Source organism: Pseudophryne corroboree, chromosome 1 (assembly GCF_028390025.1).
Source record: "Pseudophryne corroboree isolate aPseCor3 chromosome 1, aPseCor3.hap2, whole genome shotgun sequence".
Taxonomy (NCBI): domain Eukaryota; kingdom Metazoa; phylum Chordata; class Amphibia; order Anura; family Myobatrachidae; genus Pseudophryne; species Pseudophryne corroboree.
In genome coordinates, this window is record NC_086444.1 from 1,008,212,943 (window position 1) to 1,008,236,322 (window position 23,380).

A 23,380-nucleotide genomic window follows, 5' to 3' on the forward strand; every position below is an offset into this window, starting at 1 on the left:
CTTTCTTCGTCTGGACGAAAAGTTACTGTATGACAGTTGTTCAAGGTCAAAAAATATATACAAAATGTGTAATGCGCTTGATGTATATTTGTTGAAATTTAAATTGTCAAAAAGTAAATACACAGGTGTCTGCTTAAATCAAATTCAACACACATGGAACTTGCTGGTATGATTAAATTAAAAACAAATTTATTAGCACACACATTTAGAACCAATATATAAAGGAAAGCTCGAGCACACTAATACATTCAGATTTCTTTGCCACTTTATAGTAGGACTTGAATCAATTGAACAGATTGCAACAGTTACTACAGCCTTTAGAGAATAATTGTACCTCCCGTTCTCAAGCATCGTCTTGAGGAAGTCCCGAGTGTGACGGGACGGAACGCGTTGACGTCATCCTCCTTGCTCAGCCCGCACACGTACAGATTGCTGTCAGTCGAATCCGCATTTAGCGGTGAATTTGAAATCAGCCTTGGAGCTTTCTTGCCGGGACGCCAGGTCAGCATACCTCCGAAGCGTCCGCACCCGCGCGCCAGGTCAGTAACATCTGCACCGTGATAGTGCCGGCGGCGGACGCTGAGAAGATATCCCGGTATCTCCTGCGCTGCGAGACTGAACCTTCCCGCAGGTCGGGTAATTATTACCAGCAGCACTTCCTCTGCACTGGGACGCCAGTAGCATAGAGGACGGGAGCTACAATTATTCTCTAAAGGCTGTAGTAACTGTTGCAATCTGTTCAATTGATTCAAATAGACCAAATAGGTCTGTGTGGCAACATACAAGCTACACTGTTTCAAGTCCTACTATAAAGTGGCAAAGAAATCTGAATGTATTAGTGTGCTCGAGCTTTCTTTTATATATTGGTTCTAAATGTGTGTGCTAATAAATTTGTTTTTAATTTAATCATACCAGCAAATTCCATGTGTGTTGAATTTGATTTAAGCAGACACCTGTGTATTTACTTTTTGACAATTTAAATTTCAACAAATATACATCAAGCGCATTACACATTTTGTATATATTTTTTGTTCTTGTTGTTTGGGGGAGCTAGCAAACCCTCAGTGCTTGCAGCTGATGTATAGTTAATTAATTCATTACAAACATTTGCGCCAGGAGTTGGAGTGGTTAAACACTCTTAATATATCTCTGTATCAGTTGTTCAAGGTCAGCAACATTGATACATTGCAGTGATGCTAATTGCAATATCTTCAAGATAAGCTTTGATATCTCCACTGGCAAATACTGGTAATTTATTGTGATTAATAATACATATGCCCATTAATATTTTAATACTGCACATGGGAAATGTACTAATATAGAAGCCACCCAAATGAATGGAATTAAAAAGTTCCATTCCTGCAAAAACAGGAGTCATTTTGTAAAACAGTGGGCCCAGCTCAGCATGGAACGCTGCTGTCAGCATTCGCATGCTGATACCGTGAAGTGTGCACATGTGCAAAAGCCGCACTGCGTATGCGCACACTGTGAGGTGTGACGGCATCTCACATCTGTGAACGCCTCTGCCTGTCAGTCATTCATGGGACTTACACTTGGGGTTTCAGAATTACAAGTCACTGAGCATCTAGGGAATCTAGGTGCTGTCTTTGATAGTGACTTGGCACTTAAATATCAGTTACCAGTCACAATCAAATCCTTATTCTTTCATCTGCGGAACACAGCCAGAATCAAACACTTAATTCCCTCAGAAGAGCTACCTAAAGTCATATATTCATTTGTATCATCATGCCTAGAGTACGGCAATGCCCTCTATCTTGGTCTCCCAGCATAAGAATTGCACAGCTTGTAGATGATACAGCTGTCTATTACCACCCATTCACTACTCTCTTCATTGACTGCCTGTAAGATGGGGAATCTATTTTAAGATTGGTTTATTGATTTTTAAAGCCCTACATGTCCAGGGTACTGTGATCTGTAGATGAAGGACTATTAAGAGTACTAGAATCTCCCTGAATTCATCTGTGGGTTGGTGCTTTCAGCTTTACGGTTTCAACACTATAGAACTCGCTTCCCTGCACAGTTCAAGAGACCCCCACTCTAAAGTCCTTCAAATGGACTCAAGACTAACCTGTTTACTCCAGCATTTCATTAATGTCCTTTGTTAATCCAAATTTTGTATTTTATGTATGTAAAGACATATGTAAAGGGGTGTGGTATTGAAGGTCGACAGTAACTAGGTCAACAATGTCTAGGTCGACCACTAATGGTCGACAGTAACTAGGTTGACAGGGTCTTTAGGTTGACATGTTCTAGGTCGACAGGTCAAAAGGTCGACATGAGTTTTTTATGTTATTTTGGTGTCGTTTTCTTCGTAGAGTGACCGGGAACCCCAGTTAGTGCACCGCGTCCCCTCGCATGGCGAGCGAATGGTGCCTTCGCTTCGCTCGGCAGATTACCGTTCCAATCGTAGTCCGTGTGGATCGTTAAGTATGAAAAGGTTCAAAAAAATAAAAAAATTGTGAAAAACTCATGTCGACCTAAAGACCCTGTCGACCTAGACACTGTCGATCAATAGTGGTCGACCTAGACATTGTCGACCTAGTTACTGTCGACTTAGAGACTGGATCCCTATGTAAAGCACTGGGAAAAAAGTTCTATATAAATAACAATATCTATTAATATAATTCCAGTTATTGATTCAGTGCAATGCACTACAGCCAAAATGATGGGTAAAATAATGTACATAAACATGGAACAAAATTATTTATACACTTTACTAGGGCATAAAATAATTTTTCCATCACGAGGGCGCTAACATTTCTAGTGCCTGTTCTTGTACAAGTAGCATTATGCAGTATTGCCACTCATAAACATCTTAACCATAGTCCCCCACCCCACCTGGGCCAAGTGTACAAAGAGGGCACAGCGTTGTGTATCATTGGGCTGGACGTCTCTGGATGCTGTTTAGAACAGATGATTAAGGCCCTCATTCAGCATCAGCATACAATTGGCCACCAGTGATGCAATCGCAAATTAAGGGATGATCCCCTGCCTGCGTAGCCTGACTGTGAAGGCAGGCACAGTTTGGCCATCTTACCTGTTGCAAGTGCCGCATGTAATGTCGCGTGGCCGGCCGGACCCTCCCTTGTTCCGAAAGTCCTGCCCCCGCCCCTGACCACCTCTGTCTGTCAATCAGGCAGAGGTGTTCGAATCTCCTGGGCTGCGCACGCACAGAACGACTGCTGCGCATGCGCGCTGGCACGGAAATCAGCAGTATGCGATCACATCTCAGATGCGATCCATACTGAATAGGGCCCTATAGACAGTAAGGGAAGGGAATGTTTTATATTTCCTTATTGTATAACACTGGCAGACAAGATAGCTCAAACAGTATGCAGTTCAGTTATCTCGTCTAACATCAACACCTATTTTTTCCAACTAGCTCCGATGATTTGGCACACTATGTGAAACAAATCATAGGAGTATATTTACCAAGATTCGTGTTTCTGCCGATTTCATTCGAAATTGAACTCGAATGACATCGGCCAAGCAAAATTGCAACTTTTTAAATTTGTAAATCGGTAATTTACTAAGCTACTGTGTTTCTCTAATTTGTATTTTCAGATGTCGATGCCATTCGTATTGTCGGGCAGTGTTTTACAGGAGTGAATCGTAAAACACTGCCAGACATAACACAATGAAGCCCGGCAAGTCACCCCCCCAGGGTACCCCAGCCAGGTGTGACTAGTTGGGGGGGTAATGCTAGGGCCGCAGGGACCAGTATAAAAGTGTCCCCCGGCTGTGGCATTATCTCTCTGGCTAGTGGAGCCCGGTGCTGGTTTTAAAAATATGGGGGACCCCTACGTCTTTTGTCCCCCGTATTTTTGGAACCAGGGACGGGCCAAGAGCCCGGTGCTGGTTGTCTAAATACGGGGGGACCCTAGTAAATTTTTCCCCGGTATTTGAACTACCAGGACCAGCTCAAAGAGTCCGAGGCTGGTTATACATGGGGACCAATGAACTTGCGGGAGACCATATAAGGAATCGAATGGAACAAATGCATCATTTGGGCAAAATTGACATTTTAAATGCCGCTAGTATACTCAGCCAGGGCACCTCGAATACCATTCAGCTCCTTAACAAAACATCTATCTGATGTAAGAGGGGCAAATAGTTAATCTCCTCCAAACTAGACGTTAAATTAGGAATGTTAATGACTATATATAAAATAGAGTCTTTCTACCAATAATATTTATAAAGAAGGTGGGACAAAATTTCAGGAGTCACACGAAGAAAGTTTCAGTTTTGGTAATGTTTAGTTTGTAGAAGTAAGCTGCACTATATTGGTCAGTAATATTGTGCAAAGCAGGAAGGGATGACTCAGGGTCGGTGACAAAGAGAATCACATCATCAGCAGATAAACTGAATTTGTGTGGAGACGGGCCTACCTGCATCCCAGGAAAGGATAAGGAACTACTGTATGTATTGTTGCGGCCAAAGATTCAAAAGCATGAATATACATAAATGGGGAAAGTGGGCATCCCAGTCGGGGTCCATTTGAAATCAGAAAGGGGGAGACACAAAGCAGTTACTGAGTATAGTAGCATTCGGGCTGCCATGTAATGAAGCAGATATAGATGACACTATCGCTCCTTGCAGTCCAAATTTAGATAGGACAGTATTCAGGAAGTCCCAGTGTACATGTTATGTGTTTTTAATGTGTGTGTTTGTGTGTAAGGGCAATTGGGAAGGTGAGGTCTATATCATTTCTCTGCTGTCTGGTCTTCAGTTTATCTTTCGTTTTGAAAATCACCAAGGGGCTCATGGAGAAAAACAAACAAAAAAACCCCCCAACAACTATGCACTATATATATATATATATATATATATATAGTACATTGTAGAGCGAAATTAATCTGTAAGCAATTACACAGTGAGTAAAACATGGCTTCATGAAGGTATTTTCAAAGTCTCACAGCTGTCCAGTCTGCTAGAAACAGTGGCTGCTGGGTGCCAATGTGACACAGAAGGGGTGATAAAGGTTAGTAATCTATAACATAACTCAATGGTTCCAAAACGTTTTTTTGAATCACGGCACACTAGAGTTTCAGCATTATTTTCAGGTCACCCCAAGGCCAAATGTTTCTTATTGAGAAACATATCCAAAATAATTAAGTAAATTGTGATTACAGATCTTCTTAAAGGCCCATACACACTATAAGCTTTTTTCCATAGATATGAGTGATAACGATGGTTGTGTACTATCAAATTATTTAGATCGCTCAAATCTTTCTAGTGTGTACACAGCAAACGATGAACGATGCGCGCACCCGTGGTCGTTTGAAGCATGTTGTCAATCTTCCATGCATGCAGCTCAACCCCCTCAATCCCAGCAGAGCAGATCGTTTGTAAAATCGCTCAGTGTGTACAATCAATCTCGTTTGTCTGGGAGTTCAAGGGAAATCGCTCATCTTCCACATTGTTCATCTTTCACATCTTACAACTCTTCTAGTGTGTATGGGCCTTTAGGTTATGTCTTGATGGATAGGGTTGCGCTTCTGTTTGGCAACCATCTTCTCTGGTTTATCCTATCACAAGGGTGGGCAAAGTACGGCCCGAGAACTGAACCTGCCCGGCCTGCTACCTCCCATCAGTGTGCAATGACAAGCGGCCCGACTGGCTGAGCTGCTTGTCATTACACTGCATTGCCTCCCAGCCGTCGGCGCCACTGAGGAAGCTTGGTCACGTCGGGTACCGCTGGCCGCATTACCTGTGACCTCAGGCGCTGTTGGAGGTGGAGCCAAAGGTAGAGCCTCAGCGTGGATGTGGGTGGCGTGCGGCGGCCAGTTTGAATACATGCAGCAGCACAGGCACAGCACCTTCTGTGCTTGGGAAAGTGCACCTAAGTAAAGTACATGCTTGGATGGCGGGTGGCAGCGGGACCTGTCTGGCAAGGGGGCAGGGGTGCCCAGTAAAGGGGTGCCGGGGGGGGGGGGGGGGGTGTAGAGCTGGCAGTTCTTTCCAGGGAGGAAGGCTGGTAACTTTGTCTGGGGAGGGTGGAAGCTGCTTATTTGGTCCAGGGAGTGGGAGAAGTGGGCTGATAATTTTGTCCAGAGAGGGGGGAGCTGATTATTTTGTCCAGGGAGGGGATAGACGGGAGGGAAGATGATAACTTATGTAGCCCATACACTTGTGAGATATCGGGTACAATCCTTCGATTTCGACCGCATCTGTGAGATAAATCGAAGGATTGTATGCACATTTTAGGTACCATGCGACGCGATGCGTGGTCACGATATTTTCTGTGTGGCCCTCGAGTATTCGCTGGAAAGTGTTAAGTGGCCCCCAAGCTGAAATAATTGCCCACCCCTGGCCTATCACATGGAGTGTAAATAATGTGATTTGGTCCTGGATCACAAGACATGCAGTTTGGGAATCTCTGACATAACTATGTTTAGCCATATTGACGGTTATTGAGATCTGTGTCTAGATTTCATCATGCGTAAAGTTTTAAAATTAGGGATGTGCGGGCTTGGTTTCAGCCCACCCTAATATACGGTTTCCGAGTGAATCTGTGCCCCAGTGTGAATTCTCCCTCCAGGCTTGGATTCCAAACCAGGCAAAACGTTGTCTTCCCGATGTCGGATCTCGCATGTTTTGGGTTTGATATACTGTTTATCCCTCCCTTAGTGATTTGAGCACCATTTCACACAGGAACGCCGGATGGAGAGCATACTAGACTGCCAGGGCAGCATTAATATTAATACTTTACTGGTGCACTTCACACAGCCCAAAGCTCCTCCTAAATAATAAAGGGCAGCATTATGTTAATGTCATTAACCATTACATTAACTTTTTATTGGTGCACAGTCACATTGATGCTGTAATTGCCAGCAAAGCATTCCAGAGCTCCTAATACAGGGCATCATTAACCCTTTACTGGTGCTGTAACTGTCCACAGTGCAGCAGAGAGCTCCTACTAGTAATATAGGACATAATTATGCCAAATATTTCTAAAGGTCTTCACAATAGACGAATGCTTACGAGCACGCCCTGTTTACTCACAGGAATGTTATACAAGACTAGTAAGATACAGTCCAGATGACAACTAGTTTTTGCACTTTCACCTGGGAGGGTGGGGTGGTTAAAGGTGGAAAATTTATTTTGAATCGTAGCAGCCACGTAGATCTATCATGTGTGGACTTCCTGGTGGATATCCTGGTTAGAATGCTTCCCAAGCTTAAGGTGTGGAGGTGAAAATAATTGGGGATGTAAACCAAATGGCTGAAAGAGGGATTAAAATATATTATTATTAATAGTAATAAAAAGTTAATACAATTTAGTATGATTCTGGAAATCAAAGATACGGTCACCATTAGCAGTGTGATATGACCATAAGGTGGCCCTAAACAATAGTCACCCTAAAAAAAAAAATGAGCAGAGTGTGATAAAGTCCCTGAGGGCTGACAGAACAGGCAAAAGGGCAGACGTCACCTAATAAAGAGGCAGGAGGGGCGGGAGTAATGACTGAGGGATAGAGCAGCCACACATAGGTGTGCAGTAGCTGGACACACAGGGGACACCTCCAGGTCCGGCATCACGGATAGGGGGGCAAGTGCTCACACCTCTGCAGGGCGGCAGGAAAGTTTTATGTCTGGCAGAGGCGGGGTGAGACAGGGGGCAGCAGCGGGACAGGGAGGAGAGAGGAGCGGAGGCTGCTGCTGTGTGCAGGAGACAGGGGAGGCTGCTGCTGCTGCTGTACACCTGTGTGTGTGTGTGTATGTAACATCTGGTCAGTGTCAGGATGTGGTCACTGGGGGACTGAGCGCTGTGTGTGCTGTTGGCCACTGACTGTGATATAGGCTGTGCTGTGAGTGTGATATAGGCTGTTGGGTGTACTGTCTGCTGGGTACAGAAGTGATATAGGCTGTGCTCTGTGATTACCTGTAGGCTGCGTGCACTGCTGCTGCACGGAGTGTGATATAGGCTGTGTGCTGTGATATAAGCTGTGTGTGTGATATAAACTGTGTGTGTGATATAGGCTGTGTGTGTGATATAAGCTGTGTGTGTGATATAGGCTGTGTGCACTACTGCTGGGGCACCGACATCTCATGACAGGGGCTGGTAGTTAGCAGGCGCACACAGCCAGCAGCAGCAGCAGCTAGATACGGGCGGGCAGGGTGTGAGTGAGCGGTGTATGTAGTATATACGGGGAGTGTGTGTGTGAGGGCAGCGGGCTGGGAGCAGCCGGCCGGCAGCAGCAGCAGGGTGACCGCACTCCTCCTGTGACTTTCCCCCGGCACGGTGTGCCGCTGCCCCCTCCCCCGTCCTCCGAGCGGCAGTAAGTATGAGGCTGAAGCCCGGCTTCCTCCTGCGCAGCCTGCTGGTGCTGGCCACTTTCCTGGCGCTGCTCATCCTCTGGTCCTCGCTGTCCTCCGGCCGGAGCGAGCCGCACTCCCAGCTGGCGGCCCGGGTGAGTAGTGCCGCCTGTGTGTGACATGTTCTGTATCATACATACTGTACATAGGTCTGTGTAGGGCTGTAGGCATGACCTCCATTGCCGGAGGGGCCGCTGCACGCTGTTAGGCCGGGCCCCTGTGCCCGGGTCTCCGTTATTACACTAATCGCCCTAATTGGGTGTCAGCGGCGCATTGCGCAGCATCACACACGGGGGCGGTTGCTGTGTGACCGGGGGGAGGGGGGCACACCAGCTGGTTGCCCCGTGGGGATCTGGGTAATCGGTGTCTCCCACCCTCACCCCCCAAAGCGGACGAGCCTCACACCTCAGCTCGCCGTGTACGTACGTACATAAGGGGTGGGGGCTGCGTCACTGATGTCATGGTGGTTCCCCTTCCCTCATATACCCCACATGCCGCCACCATGACATGTACCTCTACTGCTGATACAGTGTATACATGCGTATGTGACATGCTATAGGCATGTATGTGGCCATAGAGGGGACTCTGTATGTAGTTAGCATTTGATTGCAGTGCATGCACTCTCCATGACAAGTGATTGTTGTTTCTCAGTCAGTGGTGTGTTGTTAGTTGCTTCCTCTTGGTAAGGAATTACAATGACCCATACATTAAAGTGTGGAATTCCATCCATAGGACTAGTTGTGTAAATATTCCTACTTAGCTGGGGTTATATTAGTACTGTATATTACTACTCTTAATGCAGACTATGTTCATATTGTGTTGCTGCTGTCCACATGGTTTACCTCCTATTCCAGTAACATCTCGTTGGAAGTGCATAATGTATTGCTGGTGGTCTGTTGTATATTATGGGACACTGCAATCCTCAGTGAGTGTAAACTGTACAATTGGTGGTATGCAGAAGTTCTGCAAATACTTAAAGCGTCACAGAACAAGTGCTTACTTGGAATCCCACTCGGTTGGTGGCGTGGACCCATCAACCTAGTGGGAATACTTGTCGAAGGTTGGCATTCTGTCCGGCGGTATTTTACCGGCTGTCGGGATTCCAGTGTCAGTCTCCTGAACTCCAGGATCCCGACCGCCAGTATTTTAACTGCATCCCACTTCCATGCGTGGGCACAGTGGCCTCTCATAGTGCTCATGGTAGTGCAAGCATGTTAGTCCCTACAACAAGTACACCTGTTCGTAACACTGTCACCCAGATATCTCTTACACTAGTTTGTAAATTTGTACACAAAATGTGTATGTGTATAAAATATATAATGTAAGTTTTGTCATCAGAATAAAATAATTTTAACCTTATTTATGGTGATATATGGCAATCTAACTCCCCTGTCACTATAAATGTCCATACAGTTGCATGGAGTGTAGTGGCATCTGTCTGTGCCACTGCACTTGCCGCTTTAGTACATATTTATCGATCCAGTTAGAATATTTTGATCTACATGTGTTTTTTTTTTTAGAGAGAAATGTTTTTGTGCTCTTCAATGTTACAGGTGGACTATTTAGAGATGTGTAGCTCACTCTTGAGCTGCTCTTTTGAGCCGGCTCTACTAAGTGAGCCGGGTGAGCCGTTTCAAGTGAGCGGCGGTTCTTCAGCGGCGGTTCACCTGTGTCAGCTCCCTCTGTCTGTGTGTAACTGTAATGAGATGATTCATGACTCATGAGAAGTGACTCTCTCCCGGCAGGAAGTGGAACAGAGCTGTCGCAGTGAGCAGCGGTTCTTCACTGAGTCAGTGTATGTGAAGAACCGCTCACTGGTCCGGCTCTGTTCTAATTCCTGCCTGGAGTCGGGAGCGAGTCACTTCTTCTCATGAGTCATGAATAATCTCATTACAGTTACACACAGACAGAGCAGACACAGGTGAATCGCCGCTCACGTGGAGTCTGTTATTTATTGCAGGTGTGTAATTATAAGTATATGTATGTGTGCTTTCCTTTTTTTTTTTTAAGAGAGGATGTGTAAAGGGCGGCTCTTTATCTTCCTCCCCTGGAGAAGAGGGGCAGGGGATGGTAAAGTGGGTGCTGCTGCACGAATACCAATATTAATGTAGTTAGTGAGCCATGAGCCATTCAAAAGAACCGTCTCTTTTCGATGAGCTGAACCGTTCAGAGCCACTCATGGAAAAGAGCCGAGTTGCCCATCTCTAGGACTATTATTACAGGGCTACAATCGATGGGATGTTACTAATAGGGATGGCCATCGACCTTCCATGATTCCTAATCATCGATGGTTTATGGCCGACGTTGAATGCTTTTGCCGTCGATAGGAAAGAACCAGATCGTTTCCCTTCATCGATGGCACAGCATAAACAAATATTTTATTTTTTGCAAGGTGCCAGGACACAAAGCATACCCTGACACCCGCTAAGTCCCGGACCCATTTTTTTTACTAGGCCCGGGTCCTAGCCAGCCCCTTTCAGTGGTGGCCATCGAGTGGTGTAAACCATCAATAGTTCTCCATTGATGGTGTGTGTGACATCGATGGTTATCACCAATGGTATCATCGATGGACAGCCCACCGATGGCCATCCCTAGTGACTGTACTATGGGACTGATTCTGATTGGGCCGCATCTGCAGCCACTTTTCCATCTGACTGTGGCTGCCTGCTTACTACATTATGGTAATGCGAGAATACACCCATGTATAGTGAAAATCCTCAGATTGTGGAGGAAGCCTATCCCATGTAAGGTTCTTATTTCCACAGTGTTCTTATTGTTCACAGTGTGCTGAGTTCGTCCGCACACTGTGAACAAACGCTAAAGGCAGCCAACACTCCCATGAAACTGATCAGTGCCTCCCAGTTACTGCCCATTTCAAGGACTGAGTAGTCAGTCGAAGGACATTTAAATACATAGTAGCAAAATCCATCTGTGCACCTAAGCCTGGTTTGGCGCAAGCACAGTGGCGGATTCCTTTCTTTGGTGCATCTGCTGTATGCTGACATCCGCAAGATCCCTCCATATTATCCAGTGCTGCAAGTACAAATATTTTCTTAGTGGTACAGAGTACCAAAAAATGGTCATGTGTTGTGAGGAGGCGTGGCCACATGCTGCTAGTGGGAGTGGCTATATGACACTAGCGGCGTGGCCACTTGACACAGCCCCCTTTTTTTTTAATCTGGAGGCAAGGCTATAAATATATAGTAATGCCTCTAATATAATAGAAATATATGGTGATACCTCCAGTATAATAGAAATATATAGTAATGCCCCCAATTTAATAACAATATATAGTAATGCCTCCAGTATAACAGGAAAATACAGCTACTGTCCCACTCCCAGTAACCCTGACAAAGTGGGAGAAGCCGTCAATCTGCCAAGCACCATGGTCTTGTTGCTTTGTGGCACATTATAATTGTGGTAATGGCAAAGTGTGTGGCAGGTGGTACTGCGTACCCGCTGCCAAATTCTTAAGGGTGCTCCGAAGCCGAGCGTACCCGCATACTTGCACCACTGGTATTGCCAGTCCAAGTCAGAACCAGCTCCTTTGTGCAGAAATGTGTATAATATGGGTTAAAATCCAGGTCTAATCATTTCTACATAGCTTGACATTGTTTGTACAATCTAAATAATTAATGTAGAGATAAATAGAATAATATGAGTAAGTATCTCTTTTTTTTTTTTTAAATGAAAAATATATGCACTGACTGTATTCAGTCTTCTTGTCTGTTCACCCTTGCTTGTTTAATTAAACACATCATTACTTCTTGACAAAAGACTGCTACATTGGCAGAAAATAAAACAGGGTTTAAAGTGTATGTAGGTTGAAAATTAGTATTTAACAGTCTCTCTTGAAAGCCTTTTGCGCAACATGTTGCAAAGGGTGTGAAAGAATATTACATTTCATAAAGCATATGTCATTAAATACATTTGCATTGTAGGGTACACTTTCATGAAGGCAGCAGTGCTAACTCTGAAATGTGTTAGTGTACAATTATTTTGTGACCCCCCCCCCCAAAAAAAAAAAAAAATTAAATAAAAAACAGTCCTCAAAGAATTGCATTGCATGTGAGACAATCCTGGTCTTCTAAAAGAGGTTCTGGAACATCTGCAGGTTTCTCTCAACACATTTCAGCATGGATAGGTAGTGTTCTGTACTACAGCAAGCATCATGGGTTATTGTACTTCAGTAATCGCTCAATTGCAAACATTGCTGCTCGTGGGTCCTGTTGCAACACCCCCTCTTGAATGAGGAAACAGATCTTGTGCATTGCAGTGTTTTTAGTGTTTAACATATCCCTCTAATGCCTTTTCATGTTGTTGTTAAACATCATAAAAACTTTGTTAAATTAATCACAATCATGTACTATATTACGGCTTTAAGATGTAGCCATTAATGCTGTTTGATACACAAATTTTTAGCAATTTTATTTTATGCTGCTGCCTGTTGTGTGAGGTTTCGTATATTGAGCATAATGATTTTTCATTAGGTTTACAGCAACTAATGCTGCTTTCAGATCGCAAATGCCGGATCCCACCCGGTAAGAGAAACGTGTCCTTACCGGGTGGGATCCGGCATTTGCGCTCCTTTGCTGGCTTTCCGACCCGGCAATATACCGGGTCGGTTGCCATAGCAGCGGGGGGGCGCAGCAGCAGCGGGGGTGGAGGCGGCGCTGGGAGATGAGCTCATCTCCTGCGCCGCCTCTCCCTATGCTGTGAATGGGAGCCGTGTCGCATCGGAACGGCTCCCATTCACACTGCACCTGACCCGGTATTCAACCCGGTAATAACCCTTCTTTTTTTACCGGGTTGAATTACCGGGTCAGGCGACCCGCTAATTCAGCAAAGGAGCTTTCACATCGCACACTGACCTGTTTTGACACGGCAATATGCCGTGTCGATACCGGGTTATTTGTGCGATGTGAAAGGGGTATAACTTAGCATGACAAAGATTATTATCCAGTAATATATTTTTTAAAGTATACTGAAAAGCACTTGTTTGGGATTTTTCTATATATAAATTGAATCCCGGCTACAAACGCTATAGAGCACCTTTCTGGATCAGGGTATGCTTTATTAAATGACCTTTGATTCCAATGTAATTTTTCTTGGACCTTCTTTTCCAAATGAAAGTATCTTGTACAGTTGATATTCAAGCAGAGTGATAAGGCTCTCATTAATCAGTTTAATTGTTTTTACATCCTGGTTGTGACTTGGTTAAAACCTGTATGCAAAATATGTCCAAAGGAACAATGGTATGGTACACGTGTAATACAAACACATTTCATTTACTTTCCCATTTTTAAGAGCTACAACTATATTTCTCTATCGTCCTAGTGGATGCTGGGGTTCCTGAAAGGACCATGGGGAATAGCGGCTCCGCAGGAGACAGGGCACAAAAAGTAAAGCTTTAGGATCAGGTGGTGTGCACTGGCTCCTCCCCCTATGACCCTCCTCCAAGCCAGTTAGATTTTTGTGCCCGGCCGAGAAGGGTGCAATCTAGGTGGCTCTCCTAAAGAGCTGCTTAGGAAAGTTTAGCTTAGGTTTTTTATTTTACAGTGAGTCCTGCTGGCAACAGGATCACTGCAACGAGGGACTTAGGGGAGAAGAAGTGAACTCACCTGCGTGCAGGATGGATTGGCTTCTTGGCTACTGGACATCAGCTCCAGAGGGACGATCACAGGTACAGCCTGGATGGTCACCGGAGCCTTGCCGCCGGCCCCCTTGCAGATGCTGAAGTAAGAAGAGGTCCAGAATCGGCGGCAGAAGACTCCTCAGTCTTCTAAAGGTAGCGCACAGCACTGCAGCTGTGCGCCATTTTCCTCTCAGCACACTTCACACGGCAGTCACTGAGGGTGCAGGGCGCTGGGAGGGGGGCGCCCTGGGAGGCAAATGAATACCTAATTTGGCTAAAAATACCTCACATATAGCCTCCGGAGGCTATATGGAGATATTTAACCCCTGCCAGAATCCGTTAAGAGCGGGAGACGAGGCCGCCGAAAAAGGGGCGGGGCCTATCTCCTCAGCACACAGCGCCATTTTCCCTCACAGAAAGGCTGGAGGGAAGGCTCCCAGGCTCTCCCCTGCACTGCACTACAGAAACAGGGTTAAAACAGAGAGGGGGGGCACTAATTTGGCGATATGCTTATATATATATATATATATATATTAAGATGCTATAAGGGAAAACACTTATATAAGGTTGTCCCTATATAATTATAGCGTTTTGGTGTGTGCTGGCAAACTCTCCCTCTGTCTCTCCAAAGGGCTAGTGGGTCCTGTCCTCTATCAGAGCATTCCCTGTGTGTGTGCTGTGTGTCGGTACGTGTGTGTCGACAGGTAGGAGGACGATGTTGGTGAGGAGGCGGAGCAATTGCCTGTAATGGTGATGTCACTCTCTAGGGAGTCGACACCGGAATGGATGGCTTATTTAGGAAATTACGTGATAATGTCAACACGCTGCAAGGTCGGTTGACGACATGAGACGGCCGACAAACAATTAGTACGGTCCAGACGTCTCAAAAACACCGTCAAGGGTTTTAAAACGCCCGTTTACCTTAGTCGGTCGACACAGACACAGACAGGGACACTGAATCCAGTGTCGACGGTGAATAAACAAACGTATTCCTTATTAGGGCCACACGTTAAAGGCAATGAAGGAGGTGTTACGTATTTCTGATACTACAAGTACCACAAAAGAGGGTATTATGTGGGATGTGAAAAAACTACCATAGTTTTTCCTGAATCAGATAAATTAAATAAAGTGTGTGATGATGCGTGGGTTCCCCCCGATAGAAAATTATGGGCGGTATACCCTTTCCCGCCAGAAGTTAGGGCGCGTTGGGAAACACCCTTTAAGGTGGATAAGGCGCTCACACGCTTATCAAAACAAGTGGCGGTACCGTCTATAGATAGGGCCGTCCTCAAGGACCAGCTGACAAGGCTGGAAAATATAATAAAAAGTATATACACACATACTGGTGTTATACTGCGGCCAGCGATCGCCTCAGCCTGGATGTGCAGAGCTAGGGTGGCTTGGTCGGATTCCCTGACTAAAAATATTGATACCCTTGACAGGGACAGTATTTTATTGACTATAGAGCATTTCTATATATGCGAGATGCACAGAGGGATATTTGCACTCTGGCATCATGAATAAACGCGATGTCCATAACTGCCTGAAGATGTTATGGACACGACAGTGGTCAGGTGATGCAGATTCCAAACGGCACAGTATGGCCGTATACAGGAAGAGGACTTGTTTGGGGTCGGTCCATCGGACCTGGTGGTCACGGCAACTGCTGGAAAATCCACCGTTTTTTACCCTAAGTCACATCTCTGCAGAAAAAGACACCATCTTTTCAGCCTCAGTCCTCTCGTCCCTATAAGATCATATCTGCCCAGGGATAGAGGAAAGGGAAGAAGACTGCAGCAGGCAGCCCATTCCCAGGAACAGAAGCGTTCCACCGCGTCTGACAAGTTCTCAGCATGGCGCTGAGACCGTACAGGACCCCTGGATCCTACAAGTAGTATCCCGGGGGTACAGATGGGAATGTCGAGACGTTTCCCCTTCGCAGGCTCCTGAAGTCTGCTTTACCAAGTCTCCCTCCGACAAGGAGGTAGTATGGGAAAAAATTCACAAGCTGTATTCCCAGCAGGTGATAATTAAATTACCCCTCCTACTACAGAAAAGGGGGTATTATTCCACACTATATTGTGGTACTGAAGCCAGAAGGCTAGGTGAGACTTATTCTAAAAAATTTTTTTTGAACACTTACAAAGGTTCAAATTAAGATGAAGTCACTCAGAGCAGTGATAACGAACCAGGAATAAGGGGACTATATAGTGTCCCGGGACATCAGGGATGCTTACCTCTATGTCCCAAATTTGCCCTTCTCACTAAGGGTACCTCAGGTTCGTGGTGCAGAACTGTCACTATCAGTTTCAGACGCTGCCGTTTGGATTGTCCACGGCACCCTGGGGTCTTTACCAAGGTAATGGCCGAATTGATGATTCTTCTTCGAAGAAAAGGCGTCTTAATTATCCCTTACTTGGACGATCTCCTGATAGGGGCATAGTCCAGGGAACAGTTGGAGGTCGGAGTAGCACTATCTCGGATACTGCTACAATCAGCACGGGTGGATTCTAAATATTCCAAAATCGCAGCTGATCCCGACGACACGTCTGCTGTGCCTAGGGATGATTCTGGACACAGTCCAGAAAAAGGTGTTTCTCCCGGAAGAGAAAGCCAGGGAGTTATCCGAGCAAGTCAGGAACCTCCTAAAAACAGTGCATCATTGCACAAGGGTCCTGGTAAAAATGGTGGCTTCCTACGAAGCAATTCCATTCGGCAGATTTCGCGTAAGAATTTTTCAGTGGGATCTGCTGGACAAATGGTCCGGATCGCATCTTCAGATGCATCAGCGGATAACCCAATATCCAAGGACAAGGGTGTCTCTCCTGTGGTGGTTATAGAGTGCTCATCTTCTAGAGGGCAGCAGCTTCGGCATTCAGGATTGGATGCTGGTAACCACGGAGCCCAGCCTGAGAGGCTGGGGAGCAGTCACACAAGGAAAAAATTTCCAGGGAGTGTGATCAAGTATGGAGACTTTTCTCCACATAAATATACTGGAGCTAAGGGTAAATTTATAATGCTCTAAGCTTAGCAAGACCTCTGCTTCAAGGTCAGCCGGTATTGATCCAGTGGGAAAAACATCACGGCAGTCGCCCACGTAAACAGACAGGGCGACACAAGAAGCAGGAGGGCAATGGCAGAAACTGCAAGGACTTTTCGCTGGGCGGAAAATCATGTGATAACACTGTCAGCAGTTTTTCATCCCGGGAATGGAAACTGGGAAGCAGACTTCCTCAGCACGACCTCCACCCGGGAGAGTGGAAACTTCATTGAGAAGTTTTTTTCCACATGATTGTAAACCGTTGGGAAATACCAAAGGTGGACATGATGGCGTCCCGTCTGAACAAAAAACGGGACAGGTATTGCGCCAGGTCAAGAGACCCTCAGGCAATAGATGTGGACGTTCTGGTAACACCGTGGGTGTACCAGTCGGTGTATGTGTTCCCTCCTCTGCTTCTCATACCTAAGGTGCTGAGAATTATAAGACGTAGAGGAGTAAGAACTATACTCATGGCTCCGGATTGGCCAAGAAGGACTTGGTACCCGGAACTTCAAGAGATGCTTACAGAGGTCTTATGGCCTCTGCCGCTAAGAAGGGACTTGCTTCAGCAAGTACCATGTCTGTTCCAAGACTTACCGCAGCTGCGTTTGACGGCATGGCGATGGAAAGCCGGATCCTAAGGGAAAAAAGGCATTCCGGAAGAGGTCATTCCTACCCTGGTCAAAGCCAGAAAGGAGGTGACCGCACAACATTATCACCACGTGTGGCGAAAATATGTTGCGTGGTGTGAGGCCAGGAAGGCCCACAAAGAAATTTCAACTCGGTCGTTTCCTGCATTTCCTGAAAACAGGAGTGTCTATGGGCCTCAAATTGGGGTCCATTAAGGTTCAAATTCGGCCCTGTAAATTTTCTTCCAGAAAGAATTGGCTTCAGTTCCTGAAGTCCAGAAGTTTAATCAAGGGAGTATTGCATATACAAACCCCTTTTTTGTGCCTCCAGTGGCACTGTGGGATCTCAACGTAGTTCTGGGATTCCTCAAATCACATTGGTTTAAAACCAGTCAAATATGTGGATTTGAAGCATCTCACATAAAAAGTGACCATGCGCTTGGCCCTGGCCTGGCCAGGCGAGTGTCAAATTGGTGGTTTTTTCTCAAAAAAGCCCATATCTGTTTGTCCATTCGGACAGGGCAGAGCTGCGGACTCGTCCCCAGTTCTCTCCCTAAGGTGGTGTCAGTGTTTCACCTGAACCAGCTTATTGTGGTGCCTTGCACCTACTAGGGACTTGGAGGACTCCAAGTTGCTAGGAGTTGTCAGGGCCCTGAAAATATGTTCCAGGACAGCTGGAGTCAGAAAATCTGACTCGCTGTTTATACTGTATGCACCCAACAAGTTGGGTGCGCCTGCTTCTAAGCAGGCGATTGCTCGTTGGATTTGTAACACAATTCAACTTGCACATTCTGAGGCAGGCCTGCCACAGTCTAAATCGGTTAAGGCCCATTCCACAAGGAAGGTGGGCTCATCTTGGGCGGCTGCCCGAGAGGTCTCGGCATTACAACTCTGCCGAGCAGCTACGTGGTCAGGGGAGAACACGTTTGTAAAATTCTACAAATTTGATATCCTGGCAAAAGAGGACCTGGAGTTCTCTCATTCGGTGCTGCAGAGTCATCCGCACTCTCCCGCCCGTTTGGGAGCTTTGGTATAATCCCCATGGTCCTTTCAGGAACCCCAGCATCCACTAGGACGATAGAGAAAATAAGAATTTACTTACCGATAATTCTATTTCTCGGAGTCCGTAGTGGATGCTGGGCGCCCATCCCAAGTGCGGATTATCTGCAATACTTGTACATAGTTACAAAAATCGGGTTATTATTGTTGTGAGCCATCTTTTCAGAGGCTCCGCTGTTATCATACTGTTAACTGGGTTTAGATCACAAGTTGTACGGTGTGATTGGTGTGGCTGGTATGAGTCTTACCCGGGATTCAAAATTCCTCCCTTATTGTGTACGCTCGTCCGGGCACAGTACCTAACTGGCTTGGAGGAGGGTCATAGGGGGAGGAGCCAGTGCACACCACCTGATCCTAAAGCTTTACTTTTTGTGCCCTGTCTCCTGCGGAGCCGCTATTCCCCATGGTCCTTTCAGGAACCCCAGCATCCACTACGGACTCCGAGAAATAGAATTATCGGTAAGTAAATTCTTATTTATACAATATTCACATCAAGGAATAAATTATCATACCATGGGCTGGTGTATATTACAGGTCTGCCAGATAACACGAAAGGTGTCCGGGATCATACTTATGTAATCTGATGCTTATGACCCAAATTTGGCTACCAGAATCTGTTATGTTTTTTTTATTGGGGGGAGGGGGATTTGTTGATTGTGATGTACATGATTGGGTGCTGCCTATTTTAGGGTCCAATAAGAAGCACACACTGACACTTGGGCTTGCTTACCTGCATGTGTATGGCAACAACTAAAGGTGGGCAGAGGCGTAGCCAGAACTTTGTGGGCCCCATAGCAACATTTTGAAGGGGCCCCTGCTTCTAGAGAGACACCTCTGCAGCAGTTGCTAATTTTATGCCCCAAAATAGTGCCCTAGTTCATTTTCTAAACCATAGTAGTACCTTACTGTTATGCCCCATAGTTCATAATATGTAACATTATAATGCCCTCCAGATCATTTAATACCACATTAAAATGAGCAGGCCCAGGGGCATAACTAGATATATTGTAGGCCCCAAGGCAAATGTTTGTAAGGGCCCCTATGTACCACCCAATGGTGATGTGTGTGTGTGTGTGTGTGTGTGTGTGTATATAACACATGTAACTTTGACAAAAAAGGTGGGCCCCTCTCAGGTCTGGGCCCTATAGCAGCTGCACTCCTTGCACCTATGGTAGCTACGCCTTTGAAGGTGGGTACACACTAGGCGATGAGTTCCATGAGCGGCATTGCCTAGTGTGTCCCCCTCCTGACCCTGGGCACCTGGCATGGGCATACACACAGTACAGTGACGTGATACTGCCGCCGGACCGTCCATGCAGCTTTGGACGATGAGTCCAAATTGAGCTGCCTGGCCAGGCGACAGCGAGCCGTGCATCGTTCATAGTTTACTGTGTACACACCGAGCAATATAGTAAACGATATTGCTCCAGAAGGGTCAAAATGAGTGTGTCACAACTGAGGGCCTGAGCTGACGGGAGGCAGCCTCAGTTGTAGGGGCTGAGATGTACCGGAACCTGGGAGGTTGTATCAGACCCCTGGACATGTAAGTAACATGAATAATAACTGCCCGAAGGCGTGACCACGACACCTTGGATAAAAGTCAATGATGTTTATTATGACAACTCCGCAACACAGCAGCAGTAAAAGAAAACGTAAAAGTCAGCAAAGAATAAATACAGTTCCTGGGTACTACAGGATGGCAGGAGCCACAGGGCACTGGTAGTGTGAGATAGTTCTTATGATCTTCTAGATGGAAAGTCCTTACCAGGCCCGACTGTAGCAATGGAGATAACCCAGGATTGTGCCAGCTGGTGTTCCAGGAAAAGCTGGGTTGCTGAAGATAAAACAGCTGCTGTGGATACTGGCTGGAACCAGACTGTTGTTAGCACGGAGTGGATACTGGCTGGAACCAGTTAAATAATAAATGAACTTGGGAGCGATGAAATATGAACTGAAATGTAGAACTTGAGAGCGGAGAAATAATAATACCGGTGGAGAGTGGTAAAGTGTAGAAAGGACACCGGCCCTTTAAGGGAAGCTGTACTCTGCTGGAAGCTGAGCTGGAAGCAGGTAATGTTGTAGCTGGAAACAGATGAATCCACAATGGATTGGAGAGTCAGGCTACACCGCAGGTGGAATGCTGGTGCGGGTCTCTATGGTGGAAGTCTTGAGACAGGAGCTGGAACCTGGAAGACAATCACAGGAGAGAGACAAACAGGAACTAGGTTTGACAACCAAAGCACTGACGCCTTCCTTGCTCAGGCACAGTGTATTTATACCTGCAGCAAGGAAGGGATTGGCTAGGCAATTATGCAGATTATCAATACTGAGAACAGATTGGTGGAAATGATCAGCTGACAGAATCCAAGATGGCTGCGCCCATGCAGACACTTGGAGGGAAGTTTGGTTTGTAATCCATGTGGTAATGAAAACAGTAATGGCGGCGCCGGCCACCGGAGACAGGAGGCGCCAGGCTGACAGATGCACATCCAACCACGCGGACACAGCGGAGGCCGCGGCTGACGTAATCGCCACTCAGACACTCTGCATGCAGAAGTTCAGGGACGGCGGCGGAGGCCGCGGGAGACGCCATGCCAGGTGTAATATGGCGTTTACTGTGACAGCGTCCCAGAGTGACAGGAGAGGATACAGGAATGTACACATCAGGATAACAGATGGGATCCGGTCCTGGAGCGCTGAGCCAGCCTTAGGAGGCATCTGATGGGTAAGAAATGGCGTCCAGATACCCGGATCGTGACAGCACCCCCCCCTTTAGGAGTGGCCCCAGGACACTTCTTTGGCTTTTGAGGAAACTTGGAATGGAATCTCCGGACCAAGGCAGGAGCATGGACATCAGAAGCATTGGTCCATGAACGTTCCTCAGGACCATAACCCTTCCAGTCAATAAGATATTGTAGTTGACCGTAACGGTGACGTGAGTCCAGGATCTTGGCCACTTCATACTCAACGCCTCGTTGAGTTTGGACTTTCGGAGTTGGAGGAAGTGAGGAATGAAACCGATTCAAGATCAGCGGTTTCAACAGGGAAACATGGAATGTCCTGGGTATTTTTAAGAAGGGAGGCAACTGGAGTCTGTAAGCAACAGGATTGATGACTTGTTCAATCTTGAAAGGACCGATATAGCGAGGTGCAAACTTCATACTGGGAACTCTTAACCTCAAATTCTTCGTGGATAACCATACCCGATCACCCACCTTGAGAGCAGGAACTGCTCGACGCTTCTTATCCGCAAACTTCTTGTACCTGAACGATGCCTTGAGCAGAGCTGATCGTACGCTCTTCCAGATATTGGCAAACTGATGCAAGGTGATATCCACTGCGGGAACAGAAGTTGCTGGAAGCGGTTGGAACTCAGGGACTTTAGGGTGGAATCCAAAGTTAGTGAAGAATGGTGTTGAAGCAGATGAAGAATGATACTGGTTGTTATGACAGAACTCGGCCCAGGGAAGTAATTGAACCCAGTCATCTTGAGAGGAGGACACATAGATGCGGAGGAAGGCCTCCAAGTCCTGATTCACCCTCTCGGTTTGAACATTGGTCTGAGGATGGTAAGCCGTGGAAAACTTTAGCTTGACTTGGAGGACTTGACATAAACTTCGCCAGAATTTGGCTGTGAATTGAACTCCTCGATCTGAGATAATTTCTTCAGGAAGACCGTGGAGTCGGAAGATCTCTTGTATGAATACTTGAGCCAACTTGGAAGCTGACGGAAGACCGGTGAGAGGAATGAAGTGTGCCATCTTGGTGAACCGGTCAACTACCACCCAGATGGTATTGAACTTGTTGCACATGGGTAAGTCTGTAATGAAATCCATCGACAAGTGGGTCCATGGTCGACGGGGAACGGATAGTGGAACCAGTTGCCCCGCAGGCGACTGGCGGGATACTTTATGTTGGGCACACTTTGGGCAAGATGCAATAAACTCCAAGACGTCCTTTTTCAGAGTTGGCCACCAATAGGACCTAGAGATAAACTCCAGGGTTTTTTGGATACCTGTATGTCCGGCAAAACGGGAAGCATGGGCCCAATGCATGAGCTTCTTCCTTAGCATCGGCTTCACAAAACTTTTCCCTGATGGGGGCGTAGAGTCCATCCCTACCGTGGAGAATGCCAACGGATTTATAATAGGATGCTTGTCTGAAGACTCTGACTCATTTTCTTGCTCCCATGAGCGGGAAAGGGCATCGGCCTTGCGATTCTGAGAGCCCGGACAGAACTGGAGTTTAAAGTCGAACCTGGAAAAGAAAAGTGCCCATCTGGCCTGACGAGGGTTGAGACATTGTGCGCCTTTCAGGTATAAAAGGTTCTTGTGGTCTGTAAGTATGGTGATTGAATGAGAAGCTCCCTCCAACAGATACCTCCACTCTTCTAGAGCGAGCTTGATGGCTAGCAACTCCTGGTCGCCAATGGCATAGTTGCGCTCAGCTGGGGAGAACTTCCGGGAGAAGAAACTGCAAGGGTGTAAATGGCCATCTTTAGCCCTCTGAGATAACACCGCTCCTACTCCAACGGAGGAGGCATCCACCTCTAAGATGAAAGGAGAGTCAATGTCAGGCTGTTTCAGAACAGGCGCAGAGATGAACCTTTGTTTTAAAAGATGAAATGCTTGCATGGCTTCTTCAGACCACTTGGACGGGTTAGCACCCTTCTTAGTGA

The 23,380-nt window shown here is 46.4% G+C and overlaps 1 protein-coding gene across 2 annotated transcripts in view; it reads left to right on the forward strand.

Moving 5' to 3' along the window:
* Positions 1-7,481: 7,481 nt before the first annotated feature.
* Positions 7,482-23,380, forward strand: part of GALNT7 (polypeptide N-acetylgalactosaminyltransferase 7) — a 364,753-nt gene continuing 348,854 nt past the window's right edge. For both annotated transcript variants that reach the window (XM_063920638.1, XM_063920637.1), the window contains exon 1: positions 7,482-8,434. In XM_063920638.1, the coding sequence (XP_063776708.1) occupies positions 8,309-8,434 (126 nt within the window). In that variant the 5' untranslated portion in view covers positions 7,482-8,308. The remainder of the gene's footprint in view (positions 8,435-23,380) is intronic.